This window comes from Diabrotica virgifera, chromosome 5, assembly GCF_917563875.1.
Source record: "Diabrotica virgifera virgifera chromosome 5, PGI_DIABVI_V3a".
Lineage (NCBI taxonomy): Eukaryota > Metazoa > Arthropoda > Insecta > Coleoptera > Chrysomelidae > Diabrotica > Diabrotica virgifera.
The window spans coordinates 144,318,947-144,334,953 of record NC_065447.1 but is presented as its reverse complement, the minus strand read 5'-3'; the positions used below and the strand labels follow the sequence as shown (position 1 = coordinate 144,334,953).

Genomic DNA, 16,007 nt, shown 5'->3' with positions numbered 1-16,007 from the left:
CTGCACTCTCTGATTGGACTAGAATATGGTTCGGCTGTATTTTCGTTTTGCAACGAAATTGAAAATGGTTATTCATTTTTTATTTACATTTACTCTGATTGGAGCACGAAGGGAACCATTCTCGTTGGAACTTTACCGCGCTAAGCAGATGGAACGTGAATTGTAAATTGTAGAATTCCCTCATCTTCCTTAGTCTCAGCATCCGTATGGCTTGCATATTGTAGAAGCCTCGGAGGTGTAACCAGAGAAGATTCCCATTGTTTTCATTCTGGTGGGGTGTAGAATAGCATTATGTTGTTTTATATGCCATTAGAGTGAAAACTTCGTCTTGAAATTTGGTAAGTTTTAAGCGATAGTTATTGCCGATTTTTTGACATAAAATTAAGAATTTTATATTCACCATTAGCGTGAATACGGGTAATATGATCGGTCATATTATGGTGAATATTAAATTCTTAATTGTATGTCAAAAAATGTGCAATAACTACGTCTTAAAACCCACCAAATTTCATTTGCATATCGCAACCGGTTTTAAAACAATAAATAAATCGTCAGTTTGTAAGAAAAAATTCAACATTAGGTATCTATGAAACGAAACATTTGCAAACATACGTTTATAAAGCAAACTGTCATTATTTTTTCATGTCATATTATTCACCTTAAAGGTGGTCGCACTTATTTAGAAATAACGTGTATTGAAGAAGAACATGTCTAGTTGTTGAAGTAGCTAACTTTTTTATTATTCAACATAAACGAATGAATAAACAAACAGAATATTAATAAAAGCTGAAGCTGTAGTTGGGTTTTAATTTCAGTATTTTATTATTGCTAGAATATTCCACAGGGCGATACGAACTTTTAGAAAAAAGCAGTTTGATTCGTACACCCGGTACAAAATAAAAATTTATCTGTTTCGCAACAATATTATTACAGCGATATTGTTAAAGAATCAGGCTATAACATATTAACAAAATCACTTAAATCGGCCAACAGGTTTAGGAAATACGAGACATCAAAAATGATCAATTTTTCAAGTGGGCCGATTTCTATGCACGTAAGTTTAGTTCAAAATTAAAAATAAAATATAATTCTATCTTCGCCACTTTCCAAAGAGAGCTCCCTAAGCGAACGTCTGCAAAAAAAAAATTGTATTTATAACTATCATCAAAAACATAATAACAATACACAACACAGTATATACAACAGCAATCTCACTACACAGAATCAATCTTGCTACATAATTACACACTTAGACTCGTAGCTCATCAGATTACAATCAAGCAATGACGCACCGGCCAGCTCCGGGTTGGAGGTGGCAATTACCGCTCCCTGCGGTTACAGTTCCGGCGGAACGCCTCTTCACTACAAAGCGCGCCCACCTCGGCGGAGTTCCAATTCACTCCATTGCATATCTGCGGTTTGAGTTCTTCCCGGTTCAGTACACCGTGAGGAACTGATTTCATGATTCTCCTCTCTCGTCTTAAATACACTCTCGGTAGCCATCACTCCTTGATTTCGTCGGAGAGGTGGTACGTAGGGGTTGGGCCGATATGGAAACGCGTTCGATCCTCTGATGTTGATCTGCCGAACGCCAGGCTGCAGGCATCATATCATTACACACTTATTTTATTAGTTGAATAATACAAATTGGTTATATATTATCTTAAAATATGGTCATATTGTCTTTCAAATAATTATGGGATACCTATATCAGATTTTTATAACATTATAAGTGCTCTAAACTTTGTTGCAAACACAACTGCTCGAAATTACATAGTGTAGTTTACCTCCAAGCTCCAGATAGGATAATATGTTACAATGAATTTTATTTAAAAAATAAATCTTTGTAAATCTAAGTACATAGTGCAAAGACTTGCTTCCATATTAGACCTCCCTCCTTTGCCATAATTCTATGTAATATGATGTAAGAGGGGAAACAAAAATTGGATATTACAGGCAGTAAAAAAATTTTTGATTTCATTGAGCATAGATGGCTCATATGAATACATTTTTTTTACAATTATAATTTGTTGGCATTTGTACCTACTCACACAACAAATAAAATTATTAGGGGAGTGCAATTAGAACGTAAACATGCATTGTTTCGGAAAAATTCAAACAAGCTTATATTTTTCTAAAACGTTTCTTGTTAGTTTATATACATGTTAAAGTAAAAAGTTCTACTCGCAGATTTGGCCGCTAATTGTTTATTAATTGTTTAAACAATATCAATTGTTTTGTATAAATAATTTTAAAAATACCGTTAAATTCATCACTTTACTTTGATCAAATATGTTTCTATTTTGTTTTTGATTACGCTGAATCCGAATATGACATTGCATTTTGAAAATTCTTATACAGAAGCTCTTATACAGTGTGTCTGCGTAGGAACCACATGGAAAACTTTTTTATTATCAATTTTACAAAAAAAGTTACTCTTAAGTTGGATTTATAGTTTGACGTAGCGTAGACGTAGACGCAACGGAGACGCACTGGAAAAGATCAACACCGAATTTTGTGTACTCGTGTTTATAGATGAACGCAAGCGCCTGACGGAACGTAAGAGAAACGTAACGTAACATAAGAGATGACCAACTTTCATCTTTTACAGTGCGTTTCTTCCGTCTGGCCAATCATAAGGCAGAATTTTGTTCTGTCACTCAAAGTGGACCCGCCCCGCCCCCTCATTCCTTGTGTTGTGTAAAAAGTTGATTGTCAACATATTCGAATTTTGTTAATTATTTGTTAATACAATGGATGTTAAGTTATTAATTTAATAAAAATATATCATAGAGTCATTTCAATATTTCAGATAAATATGAGTTGTTTATTAGCCTAATTCGTGGTTATCCACACATATTATACGATAGGTAAATCCAATAAACATTTAAAGACCAGGAAATGAAACAAAATAGTTGGAAATCCCACGGCATATGCGGCACCAAAGAGTATACTTTCGTTTATTTCCTAATCCATGTAACACACAAAACAGATACCTAAATATTATAATAAATAATAGTATCAGTATAAATAAATAAACACAAAGTTTGTTTACTGTTCGTATAATTTATAGGCTATGTTGTTGAATTAGAATTAAGGCTGTATGACACTATGCATTTTCTTGTATCATTTCTAATATCGTTTCTGATATCGTTTCTTGTATACATTTTCTTGTATCATTTCTTGTACGTACATTTGTGCCCTGTATGACACTATGCAAGTTCTTGTATCGAAAACTGTATGAAATTCGGCACGTGATTGGTCGAAATTTTGTTTGTCACCCTGTCACGTTACATTGGTATGGTAGTACTGCGTCTACAGCTGATTTTAAGGATTTTATAAAATTTATAAACTTTTAAAAACAAATATTTTAATGTTATAATAACTAGAATTTTTACGTTGACTGTTGATTATTTGTGTTTTTTATTTTGTTTTGATATTTGTGCTAAAATATTTGTATTATAATTATCTTCAGTTTGATCCAAATTGGAACTTATTGTATTTTCCTCTATTAAAAAATTATGCAATATGAAACCCAAAGTTATTCTAAATAAATGGTTATTAGTAGAACAGTAGTCCATACCAAACGGTATATTAAGTATCAATAAAATATTTATAAATAATACCTACAAAACACAAATAAATTCATCAAGACATAAATCATATGATCTCATTTTCAGCCGCCATTATGACATTTAGAAGTTTTACCAGCAGGTTTTACGTTTTTGCTCTCTGCGCAGAAATTGGCGCAGTTATTGTACAAGAATCTGTGCCTGACACAAATTCTTGTATCGTTTCTGATATCGTTTCTTGTATCTGTGTATGACACTATGCATTTTTTTTGACATATCAGAAACGATATTAGAAATGATACAAGAAAATGTATAGTGTCATACAGCCTTTAAGTCATTGGGTGCGTTTGGACGACCATAGCGGCTGGCTGCCAGCAGAAATCGGCTGAGTGGTTGCATCCAGCCGTGATAGGGAAAGCTTAGTAAATCTCTCAGCGGCTGACTTCCAGCGGTGACGTCTGACAGCTACTGCTGGCTCAGCTGTCCAGCCGCTGTGGTTGTCCGAACGCACCCAATGTTTACTCTTTCTACTCATGCGCAAAAATTCCGCTACGTCGATCTATAAATTGACATAATATTTTCTTCCGTCTCCAGTCCGTTTCTTACGTCTACGTTGCGTCTACGTCTACGCTACGTCAAACTATAAATCCAACTTTAATAAAATGCTCTGGACAGTCAAAAATCTAAAACTCAAGTATCAGATATCAAATTTTATCAATTTTATACGAGTTATGTCAAAAATATGAATTTCGTTAAAGATTGAAGTATTGTACCCTCGGAGATCCGTGGAAAAAATTTACACCCAAAATAACAAAATTCAGTTTGGCAACACTGTGTTAATGTTGATAGTAACATATCCTTTTTAAGATAAACACAACTGTAATTTAGTCCAAACAAATTAATATATTTTTTTTGCCAATGAAAATGAGATTTTTCAACCAAATAATGTTTCAAATATGATGTGCAAAATAATTTTTAATTGGGTTCTGCTAATGGGCTTGCTTTTTTTGTCATTAAAGTAAAAAAAAACTTAAAATTTCACTCATTAAATCATTATTGTCCGGTTATCGTCAATTATTTTAACTGTACTAATATCCGTCGAGTAATTCTGAATGATTTATAGGTTATTAAAACGTTCTATCTGTAGCGGCTTCTGGAATATCTTAAAAATATCGAATTTCACTGATAAAATGCGCATATCCCACCGATCTTCGCTTCGACCATACCTTTATATTCCAGAATATCAAAAAATGCTATTATGAAAAGATGTTTGAAATTAGAAACTATGTCGAAATATACAATTACAGTAGGAAAAATGAAAGAATACCCGTGAACGAACATATAAAACACGCTGTATTTTCCTGTCACTGTGTCATACAAAAAATTGGCCAGCGTAAGTTATTATTACATGTACTTGCGCTGGACAATTTTCTTTGTGACACGGTGACAGGAAAATACAGTGTGTTTTATATGTTCGTTCATGGGTATTCTTTCATCTTTCCGACTGTACATCCTTCTAATCGAAAAAAAAAAAACTTCAATTTTTCTTAAATTACGAATACTCATCATTTTATTACAATTATGATAACTACTTTATTATCACTTTTACGAAAAAAAGTTATTCTTCATAAAATACTCTCCCTGGTCTAAAATCTAAGATATAACCATCAGATGTCAAACTTTTTTAATTTTATACAAGGTATGTAAAAAATATGAATTTTTCTTAAGAGTTAAGTGCCTTTATTATTCACAATATTTTAATTAGAAGGATGTAATTAAACACTAAAACAAATTTTTTAATTCCAAACAACTTTTCTTAATAACAATTTTTGATATTGTGAAATGTAAAGGTACTTTACTCTTGAGTGAAATTCATATTTTTTGACATACCTCGTATAACATTAATTAAATTTGATATTTGATGATTGCATTTTAGATTATATACGATGCAGAGTATTTTATAAAGAATAACTTTTTTTCGTAAAACTGATAATAACAAAAATTATCAATAGGTTCCAAGTTACGCAGACATACTGTATAAGAGCTAAAAAAAAAAATTTTTTGCTGAACATTTATTATTGTTGAAGCTTATTATTAAATGAATTTTGGGTAAATTTTACAGAAAAAAGTTTTGATCACTTTGTATAAACATTTGTTTAGCTGGTAATTTTCGGATTTTGTATTACATTTTTGTTATCTTTCTTAATTTTCTTAAAAATAAATAGTTCATTTCATTTCTAAAGTAAATTAATCTAGTGTGTTTTAAAGATAACATCCTAAGTTTTACAAAAGCACTTATAAAACTGTAATAGATCTGTTAAAACTTGAGTAATATCATCTTAAAATGGTGGTAATTCTATAAAACTACGAAGATTTCAAAAATTACATTTTTTGAGACGTCATATCATTTGAATTAAATTTTTGAGATTTTTTTTTAATAAAACATCATTTAGTAAGATGCTTGAAAGGTAAGTTGTGCAAAATTAAGAGATTTCTAAGAAAAATTGTATTAGTTACACATTTTTAAATCATTTTTAAACAAAATTCATGTAAGGCTCACTTTCCGCCCACTCCGTACTTATGCCCATACATTTTATTTCTTTCTATTATAACCATAAGATAGCTTAATTATTCTTCTTTCATGTTCAATTTGTAAAATTTTCTTTGGTCCATTAGTTAAAGAATTACATTAAAATAACTCAACCGTGCACTGTGCCGTACGTTAGTTTACAGTGCGCCAATGTTTGTGAGAAGGGTGACTTTAGCGTTATAAATAAAAAATTATAGAAGATACAGATTTAATTTTAGAAAATTCTTTATACAAGGTTTTTTTTGTAAAATTTTCTGAATTCTGAGTCAATTTTTTTCTAAAATTTATATTTTTAGAGTTATTTAAAAAAACATCTAATTTCGTAGTTCATTTGTTTAATAAAAAATGAAGCACCCACTTCTCAAGTAGAACTTTTTGATATGTTGTTTATTAAACATTTCTTAATGAAATTACAAAAAGTTCTATCTTGTTTGATTGTTTCAGAAGTGAAAATCTATCTGCACTCCCCTATATAATGAGTATTGGTAACATTTACTAAAAAATAAAATTAATACTTTATTCTTACTTGTATGTCCTAATATCATCAACTATTGTAGTATCTATAATAGAGTTTTTATACTGCTCATGCATGTCCATAACACTTTTAGAAAAATATTGTGTGCTACCATTTGGCAATAGTTGTACATCTGGCATTTGAGACACTTTTGGTATGGATCTAAACATGTATTCTAAAGCTCTAGGTATTAAACCTGGTTCCTCTGGTGTGCCAACAATAGTAAATGTTTTACCAGAACCAGAAGCTCCATATGTAAATATTGTGGAACTTCTACCATTAATAAATGATAAAACTTTGGGTTTTATGATATAATTAAAAATAGTTTGTTGATCATATTCAGGGCCAAAAATTTTGGTAAAAGAGTAGTTTCTTTTCATAGAATCGCCTGATTTGACATTTCTAAAGGTGAATGAACCTTCTGGTACATTACAAATCAAACTATTTCCATCGATTTCATATAAAGCATATTCATTAACATCACCCCTGATACGGAGATAAACATTAATGCACTTATCTTCCTCCTGTAACAGAAATAATAATATGTTAGTCATATTTCAGAACACATATTTTAAATTGCTCAGAGGAAATGAAGAGGTCAATCTTGAATATATCTCTCAGACACAGTTCCAAATAAAATAGGAGAAAAACTGGTGTTAAGGACGCTGTTCAAACAATTACAATGCTGGGTGGGACATATTGTCGGATTCAAAAATGGAAGATGGACAAAAAAATGTTCGAATGGAGACCTAGGCACAATGCTTATCATAATCGAGAACATCCTCCATCAAGGTGGTCAGACGACATCAAGAAATCCAACTGAATTCAGGGTGCTCATTAGTGGATGCAATTATCTACAGGAAGCCTATGTTCAGCAGTGGACTCAAAACGCCCTGATGATAATGATTCTAAATTATTTTTGAGTAATTATGTACCTGTATTCTTCTTATCTACTAATACAGATAATTATTATTGAGTGATAACACATAATGAACTATTAATTTTGTGGTAGAAAGAAAATTATTAGAGAGAATAAAGTACAAGTATTGTAGTAAACTTAAAACAGAACTGCTACTGACAAAAAGTTATCTCGCAACTGCTATTGATGGGCTATGATCCAGTTTTAAAATTCTGAAATCAAGAAAAAAACATTAACTACTACATTCATTTCAAGTCATAAAACACTAATATAACACTAAACTAATTTAATGTAAAATAAATTATTATTTACAACTTAGAGAGTCACGGACGTGACTCGACTAGTCACAGACTAATCTAGCTCATATTCTTTACATTGTTTTTAATCTTCATGAACACATAATATGGAAGTAGTGGAAGCGATGAGGACTTGATTCAATTTTTAATGAGAATCTCAAGTCTTCCACTGTCTTGTTCGCGACTCTCTAATGTGTTTCTGCCGTAAGTTTGCATTTTTTTAGGACAAATTGCGCATCTCTTCTTTTAGTGATACTGTAAAACCTCCGTTAACTGATAACAAGAATTTCGGTTAAAAATAACATTACTTTACTTACTTAAGCCGTCCTCTTGTACCTTACAGTGTCAAGGTAGGTGGAGAAATGAGACGTCTCCATGCCTTTCGGTCGGTAGCTAGTCTTTCTGCTTCTCTCCACCCAATATTCCTTTTTTCGCAAACCTTTCCAATATTTGCATTCCACGTTCTTGCTGGCCTGCCTCTTCGTCGTTTGTTGTCAGATGCCGCTTTCCATACCCTCTTTACAGTTCTACCTTCACTCATTCTCGCCATATGTCCGAACCACGATAACTGTTTCGTTTCAAGTCTGTCTAAGGTCCTTCCAACACCGCACCTTTCACGTATGTCTTCATTTCTTATACGATCACGTCTGGTCACCCCGGATACCGCAGGTAAATATCGCATTTCGCATGCTTGAATTTTACTACAGATGTTGTCGTTCACTGTCCACGTTTCACTACTGTAGAGTAGCACCGGCTCGTATACGGTTTGAAATACTTTCATTTTTGTTTTCAGGCTCACTTCTTTCTTCCTAATAAAACTTTTATTTAGTGCATAGTATAATTTTGTTGCACTCATTACCCTGCTGTTTATTTCTGGTTCTATATTTCCTTGCCCATTCATTGTTGATCCTAGATACTTGAAGTCCTCAACTTGTGTAATGGTCTCATTATTCAACTTAACATTTATATTTTCTTGTGTTTTCGATATTACTAAAGCTTCTGTTTTTTCAATATTTATTTTCATCCCAAATTTCTTAAAGGCTTCATTCCAAACATTCACATTCACTTGCAAGTCTTTTTCTGATTTTGCCACAATTACCAGATCATCGGCATATATCAACTCTGACACGTAAACTTGTTTATACACCCCAAACCTAGTTCTTTTTACCTTACCCCTGCATTCTTTTGCAATTTCGTCCATTAAAGTGATGAATAACAAAGGACTCAGAACACCACCTTGTCTTACACCTGTCCTTGTGTAGAATTCTAGAGATGAGCAATTGTTCGTTCTTACATTATTACGTGCACATTTATATATACTCTTTATTGCTTGGATTAACTTCGGTTTCACATTTCTACGGTTTAATATTTCCCAGATCTTGTTACGTGGTGCCCGATCAAATGCTTTTTCCAAGTCCACAAAACAGAGAAACAACTTACTGTTATGCTCTAGGGCTTTTTCTGATAACTGTCTCACCGTGAATATGAGATCGGTTGTACCTCGTCCTGGCCTAAAGCCGCATTGGCTGTCATCCAGTGTGGCCTCGATATTTTCTCGCAGCTTTTTCTCTAGTATTATTTCGTAGATTTTACTAGCAACTACCAACAGTGATATTCCTCTATAGTTGGAACACTTATGTTTATCGCCTTTTTTGTGCAATGGTAGAATAGTTGCAAGCGTCCAATCTCTAGGTATGCATCCGGTATGCCAACAGCTCCTTATGATCTTCCATAGTAATTGTAATCCTTCTCCTTCCATATATTTAATTAGCTCAGCCTTAATATTATCGTGTCCTGCAGCCTTGCCATTTTTTAATTTTAAAATTGCTTCCCTGTATTCTTCGTATGTTATGTCATCATCATCTTGTTGTTCATTTAAATTGTACTCCTCCCTATCATTCTCTATTTCGTTGTTGTCTCCCATTAATAACTCCATAAAATGTTCTCGCCATCTTTCGGTAATCTCTTCATTTTTTAATAATATGTTACCATCTTTGTCCTCTAAACCTGTTACTCCGTTTGATTTCTTTTGTCTTAGATTTTTTAAAGTCCTATAAAGCAACTTCGCATTACCCTTACTATCACTTTCCATTTTATTTCCAAATTCTTCCCATTGATGATTCTTAGCTTCTTTAATTTTATTTTTAACCAGTATTCTCTGTTCCTTATATTCTTGATAATTACTTTCACTTTTATTGCTTATATACTTTTTCCACAATTTTTTCTTCTTCGAAACTTCCAATTTTATGTCATTATTCCACCAAGCTGTACCTTTCAGATATCTTCCTTTCGTTACACCACATACTTTACTCCCGGTTGCATACACCAGCTACTTAAAAATATTCCATAATATTTCTATATCCTCCTCATTTTTCCAATTTGTTTTTCGTATTTCTTGATTTAATTTACGACAGTATTCTTTCCTAATATTTTCAGACTGCAGTTTGTATACTTTAATACTTGGTTGTTCGTAGCGATTTTCTTCATTTTTAATATTAAATGTCTGTTCTCTCCTTGTCTTTACTTTAGTTTCAACGAGAAAATGATCTGAGCTGATCTCATAGCCTCTTTTAACACGAACGTCCGCTATTTCATTTTTATATCTGTTCTGTACTAATAGGTCAATAACGGATTTTTCGTTCCGCGAATCCATCACTCGTGTGTATTTATGAATCTCCTTGTGTTGAAAAAATGTGTTACTAACTTGCATATCATTCATGATGCAAAACTCGATGACTCTTTGTCCATTATTATTCCTGACCATTTCTCCATATGGTCCTATAGGGTAGTCATATTCATTGCTTGACCCTACTCGCCCATTAAAATCGCCTACTATTATGACCTTATGATTTATTTGGTCCATTTCGTCCTGCAATTGTTCCCAGAAGCTATCTTTGAGTTCCTTGGCTTCATTTTCCGATGGTCCATACCAAACAATAATTGTTGTCTTCTCGTTTTTACTGATATCTATTCTAAGGAGTCTTTCCGAAATATTTTTCCATCTAATGATATTTTTATGCTCATTTCTGTGAACCATTAGGGCAACTCCTGCCCTCGCACGTTCTGACTCATTAACACCTCCAAAAATCATGTAGTGCTCATTTCTCATTTTAATACATCCACTACCTTTTCTCTTTGTTTCAGTTAATGCTAAAAAATCCATTCTTGTGTTTTAAAACTCATCAATAAGTTCCTCTTCTTTACCATTTAGACTTTGTATATTCCACAAACCAATTTTCCAATACTTATTTTGTTTTTCATTTTTTGCATTCATAGTTCTTTCATTGTCTGTATTTTTTTACGGTTTAGTTTTTGCATATTTTTGTCAAGACTTGCATCGATTTTGTTATATTCTCTCATGTCCATAATCTGTGCCATGTTCGTATCCATATCCATCCTCGAATTTGCAATAACTAGTAGTTTTTTAAACCAGTTGCTGCTACATTATCTCCGACTATTTCTATATTATTCGTACTATGGTTCCATCTCCATTTGGTGTCTTCAATAACGATAAAACCATAACCCATGTTTATTCTTTTGCCATTTGCCTTTTCTTTTGCTGCTATATGTCTAAGATTTTTCTGCATATCAATCTCTTTAAGTGTTAAATCGCATTCAATGTATACGCGGTGTTGTCTATAACTTCTAAGATTACTTTTTGCTTTTAGTACTCTTAGTTTGTCTTCAAACTTACTAAACTCAATAATGCACATATTGTCGTTGATCTTTTGTACCTTATTTAAGTCTGCCATTATTCGTAGCTCTTTATTCAAAAAGTTTCCTATTTCATTCTTAAGCTGTTCCATATCAGACATACTTATTGGCAAACCCTTCATCATTAAATTATTTTTCTTTCTTTCTTTTTGACAGATTTCTAAAATTAGCTCTAATTTATTCATTTAAAAAATAACATTGTTTTTTATATTCTTCTTGTATCAAATTACATAGTATTTTTGGTTTAAGTTGATATTAACATTATTTTCTTTAACATGTTATTATTTTCTTTAACAAGTTGACGGACAGTACGTTAAATGTATGAGCAAGTGTTGTGACACTATATGTATTTTGCAAAGTAGAATAGGGAAAAACACAACGTCTATAGATGTTGTGTCACATTACATCAATGGAAATTAGACATCTATAGACGTTCTGTCCGTCAATGTGTTAATATAAGTTTTAACTTTGTTATTGTTTCTGTTTTTGCACTAAAAATTTACTTTTTATTGACGAAATTATTGAAACTGTCATCCATTTCGGTTAAACGATGTTTTGGTTAAAAAGGTTTCAGTTAACAGAGGTTTTACTGTATTTCGTATTGGCAGTGGTTCAGGTGTGTCGTATATATCTACTCAAAGGATATTCGCTGCAAGACATCGAAGTTTCTGTGGTACATTTAGGTTGTAAAGTTGGGTTACTCTATGACCCACTTTGTAATTATTTCGAATTTGACAAGATCAACAAAACTGCTCACTTTGCCTGTGTATAACTCACTAACTGACCAGAGAATAGGTGGACATATCAATGCTATTCAAATGGGATTAATTTTTTTCGAATCCTGAGAAAACTAAGAAGTATTTTTGAAAAATTTAAATGCAGAATGAAAGATTACCTTCTTAGCGAGGGCCGAAAGTCCCTGAGAACTTCTATAATGTTTATTTTAATAAGTTACAGGGGTGAAAAACTAAGAGAAAATTTAGTGTGATTTTTAATTTCAAATATCTCATTAAAAATAAACTTTTTATTTATTCTAAGGGACTTTCGGCCCTCAGTAATAATTTATTCTTTCATTCTGCATTTAAATTTTTCAAAAATATTTATTGGTTTTTTCAGGGTTTGGAAAAAATGAACACAATGTCCGTGGTAATATTTTCCAAATATATCTTTGTCATACAACGCACTCAGTCAAATAGAATATTGTCAGCATATTGTCAGTCAGACAGTGACAATTTTAAATATTTGACATGGCATCGGGAATATTTTGAGTTGTTCATTAAATAATATTGATAGTGTATTTGATAAATAATTGATTTAAGACGTGAAGTTAATAAAAAATTATTTATTGTTTATTATTTATGGAAGATCCAAAGCAGAGAATATATCAGGATATATGCAGTGATCCAAGTATTTTGTTGTTAAAGATGTTCAATGTTCAAAATTGTAAGTGTTTCATAGTAACAATATATTATTAAAAAATCACTTTATCACTTCTCCTCTTTCCTCGAATGATTATTAGTGTTTGTTGTACAGTAGATAAATTATTACCACCATCACTGAATACATAGTTAGTGAAAAATTATCAGTAGTAATTGCACAAGAGCTCTAAAATTCTATATTAATTTTAGAGTTCGAGTACAATTTGTTGCGATTATTTCATGAATAAAACTGTTCAAAACCAAAATTTTATTGTAATTTATATAAGTACCAATTAGTGAAATTAAACACACAGTTGTTATAAATATGTATTTGACGGTTGAAAGTCATCACTTTTATAATTTTTAAAACATTTGTCATTAATGTCACTGAATGTATTTTTTCGTAGCAACGAAGGGCATCTGACGTAATATGCTTAACGACGGGAGATTATCAAAAATTATCACCTTAATTTGCATGTCTGTAGCTTTCTATTGGTCAGAATCTCCTATGAATGAAATAATCAGTAGTAATTGCACAAGAGCTCTAAAATTCTATATTAATTTTAGAGGTTGAGTGCAATTTGTTGTGATTATTTCATGAATAAAACTGTTCAAAACCAAAATTTTATTGTAATTTATTTATGTAAGTACAAATTAGTACAACTAAACACACAGTTGTTATAAATATTTGACGGTTGAAACTCATCACTTTTATAATTTTTAAAACATTAATAATTGTCATTAATGTCACTGAATGTATTTTTTCGTAGCAACGAACGGCATCTGATGTAATATACTTGATGACGGGAAATTATCAAAAATTATCAGTTTAATTTTTATTTCTGTAGCTTTCTATTGGTCAGAATCTCCTATGAATGAAATAATCATATTAATTAACTGAATTAATAATTAAGGCAATTAATGTTATCCAAGTAACAGTTATCCAAGAACATTCAAAACCAATCTTTAAAGTTAATGATGACATTGTCAAGTAAAGTTTACATATCCATACCAGTGAGAATTTTACTACACGTAATTTGCTGTATAAAGACAGAAAAAGTAGGGATAGAAGTAAAATATTTGCGAATTATGTACCGATGGCCTTAAACGGGTAGGGCATATTAAAACTATTGCTGGGTCACTGTGACCCTGTAACAAAGAATATATAGGTACTCTCCTAGAAGAAGCTTTTATATGGAACAGATGGTCACATTTATTTGTCACTTCACAACAGGCTTGTTGACGAGGGATGTTGCGACCACGGTGCAGACGGTGGTGAGATCACGTAAGCTCCGTAGTCGTTGTCAGGTCTATGGACCTACTCAGTGGGAACACAAAATCCTATGCTAAAACGCTACATGGCACTAGGTTAGGTAGTTACCTACCCTTCTACTCACATCTATATTCTTTGCCTGTAAGTAGCAGTTACTGGTTAAAAGCCATTAAACACAAATTGTAAAACCCATTAAACGCAATGCTGTCAAAATTATTATTTTTACCAGATTAGAAATGGCAAAATCTAGAAAACCAGACAGGGATATTTTTTGTAATTCTTTTCAACTTTGAAAGACTGGCCAAAAAAGTGAAAAAAAAATGGTTTGTATTTTGTTATGGAAACTAAAAAAAAAGTCCAAAAAAACCTTTAAAAATGGAAAAAAAATCATGAAAAAACCGTAATCTACATGGTGATTAATTCATAATTTTAAATCCTGGAAAATTAATGAACAAATTTGTGTTTAGATTTGGGAAAGTACTTACAGATTCGGTCTGTTCTTCCACTTCTGTATCATTACTTTCCATTAATTCGCCTAAGTTTAGTTTTACTTCTTTCATATCAGTCCTGTTGTAAGCCATTATGCTAGGATCCCTAGCCTGCAAATATGATTTAACTAGCTCTAGTTCCATTCTTAATTAGTAACAAACAAAAATACTATTATTAAGGTTCGACGATAAATATATTTCTTTAGTGCAAGTGCTAATATACTTTTAAATATTAGGTACAAAAACTTTTTCTTAACTTTGTACAACAGTGATTTTTACACGCTTTGACAGAAATAACCGTTTGCCGTAATTTTAAACTATTCAGCCTGAAGTTATCTATTTATATTATGTGTTCTGTGATTTCTCTTCCTATGCCATGATACTATAAATAAAACCACAGACACCTTTACTTTACAAGTCATGAAGTGAAAAAGGCAACGTCGCAATTGATGACGTCTGTAGTCCGACTCTCGGACTACCGCTTTCAAAATCACAATTTTCAAGCACAAATTCTGGTAAAATTTATAGTATTTTTTGAGTCAAACAGGAATATACAGGTCCAGCGATCTTTAAAGGGATCATAGCCAATACATGTATTTCGGCTCTAGGCGGTTGGCCAACAAAATATTTTCAAATAATTATATTATACAAGTCCAATACTTCAGTCGACTGCTGGATTCTGAACTAAGCTACGCAAATGCAAAAGCCCGCCTACATTTACCATTTCAGTCTGTTTTAAATCAGCCGAACGAGTCTAGAGGTGAGCTAAATAAAGATACAGTGATATTTTATTTATTGTGATTTTTCTCTGTAACTGAATCAGTCATTGTAAAAACAATACATGTTACAATGTGTAAACTTTTAAGGAAACGTAAAAATATTTTCATTAATAGTTGGATATTCCGAGATAATACAATATTTTATGTAAGTATTATGGGTTATAAATGAATCTTTCTGAAAGGCAAAAAAAGTTTAAATGTTTATGTATATATTTATATGTAAATTTAATGGCGTTGAAAAGCGTCGTCATTTTACCCAAAATATGGTTTTAGATTGTTTTCGCAATGGCCGATTCAATTGTGATTTAACAGAGCAACGAAATATTCGTATGTTAAACTCCTAATAAAAAGTGTTACCAGTATGGACCATCGTAAAATTCTACACGTGTTATTATTTTGTTTAGGTCACTATTACAAAATTGGGTTTGCTATTAGAACGCATAC

At 31.9% G+C, this 16,007-nt stretch overlaps 1 protein-coding gene across 1 annotated transcript in view; it reads right to left on the bottom strand.

Moving 5' to 3' along the window:
- Positions 1 to 15,095, bottom strand: part of LOC114331798 (kinesin-like protein subito) — a 56,523-nt gene extending 41,428 nt beyond the window's left edge. Inside the window, exons 1-2 of the mRNA XM_050650402.1 lie at positions 14,782 to 15,095; positions 6,689 to 7,200 (exon numbers count right to left, since the gene is read on the bottom strand). Coding sequence (XP_050506359.1) covers positions 6,689 to 7,200; positions 14,782 to 14,928 — 659 coding nt within the window. The 5' untranslated portion in view covers positions 14,929 to 15,095. The remainder of the gene's footprint in view (positions 1 to 6,688; positions 7,201 to 14,781) is intronic.
- Between the last annotated feature and the right edge of the window lie 912 nt (positions 15,096 to 16,007).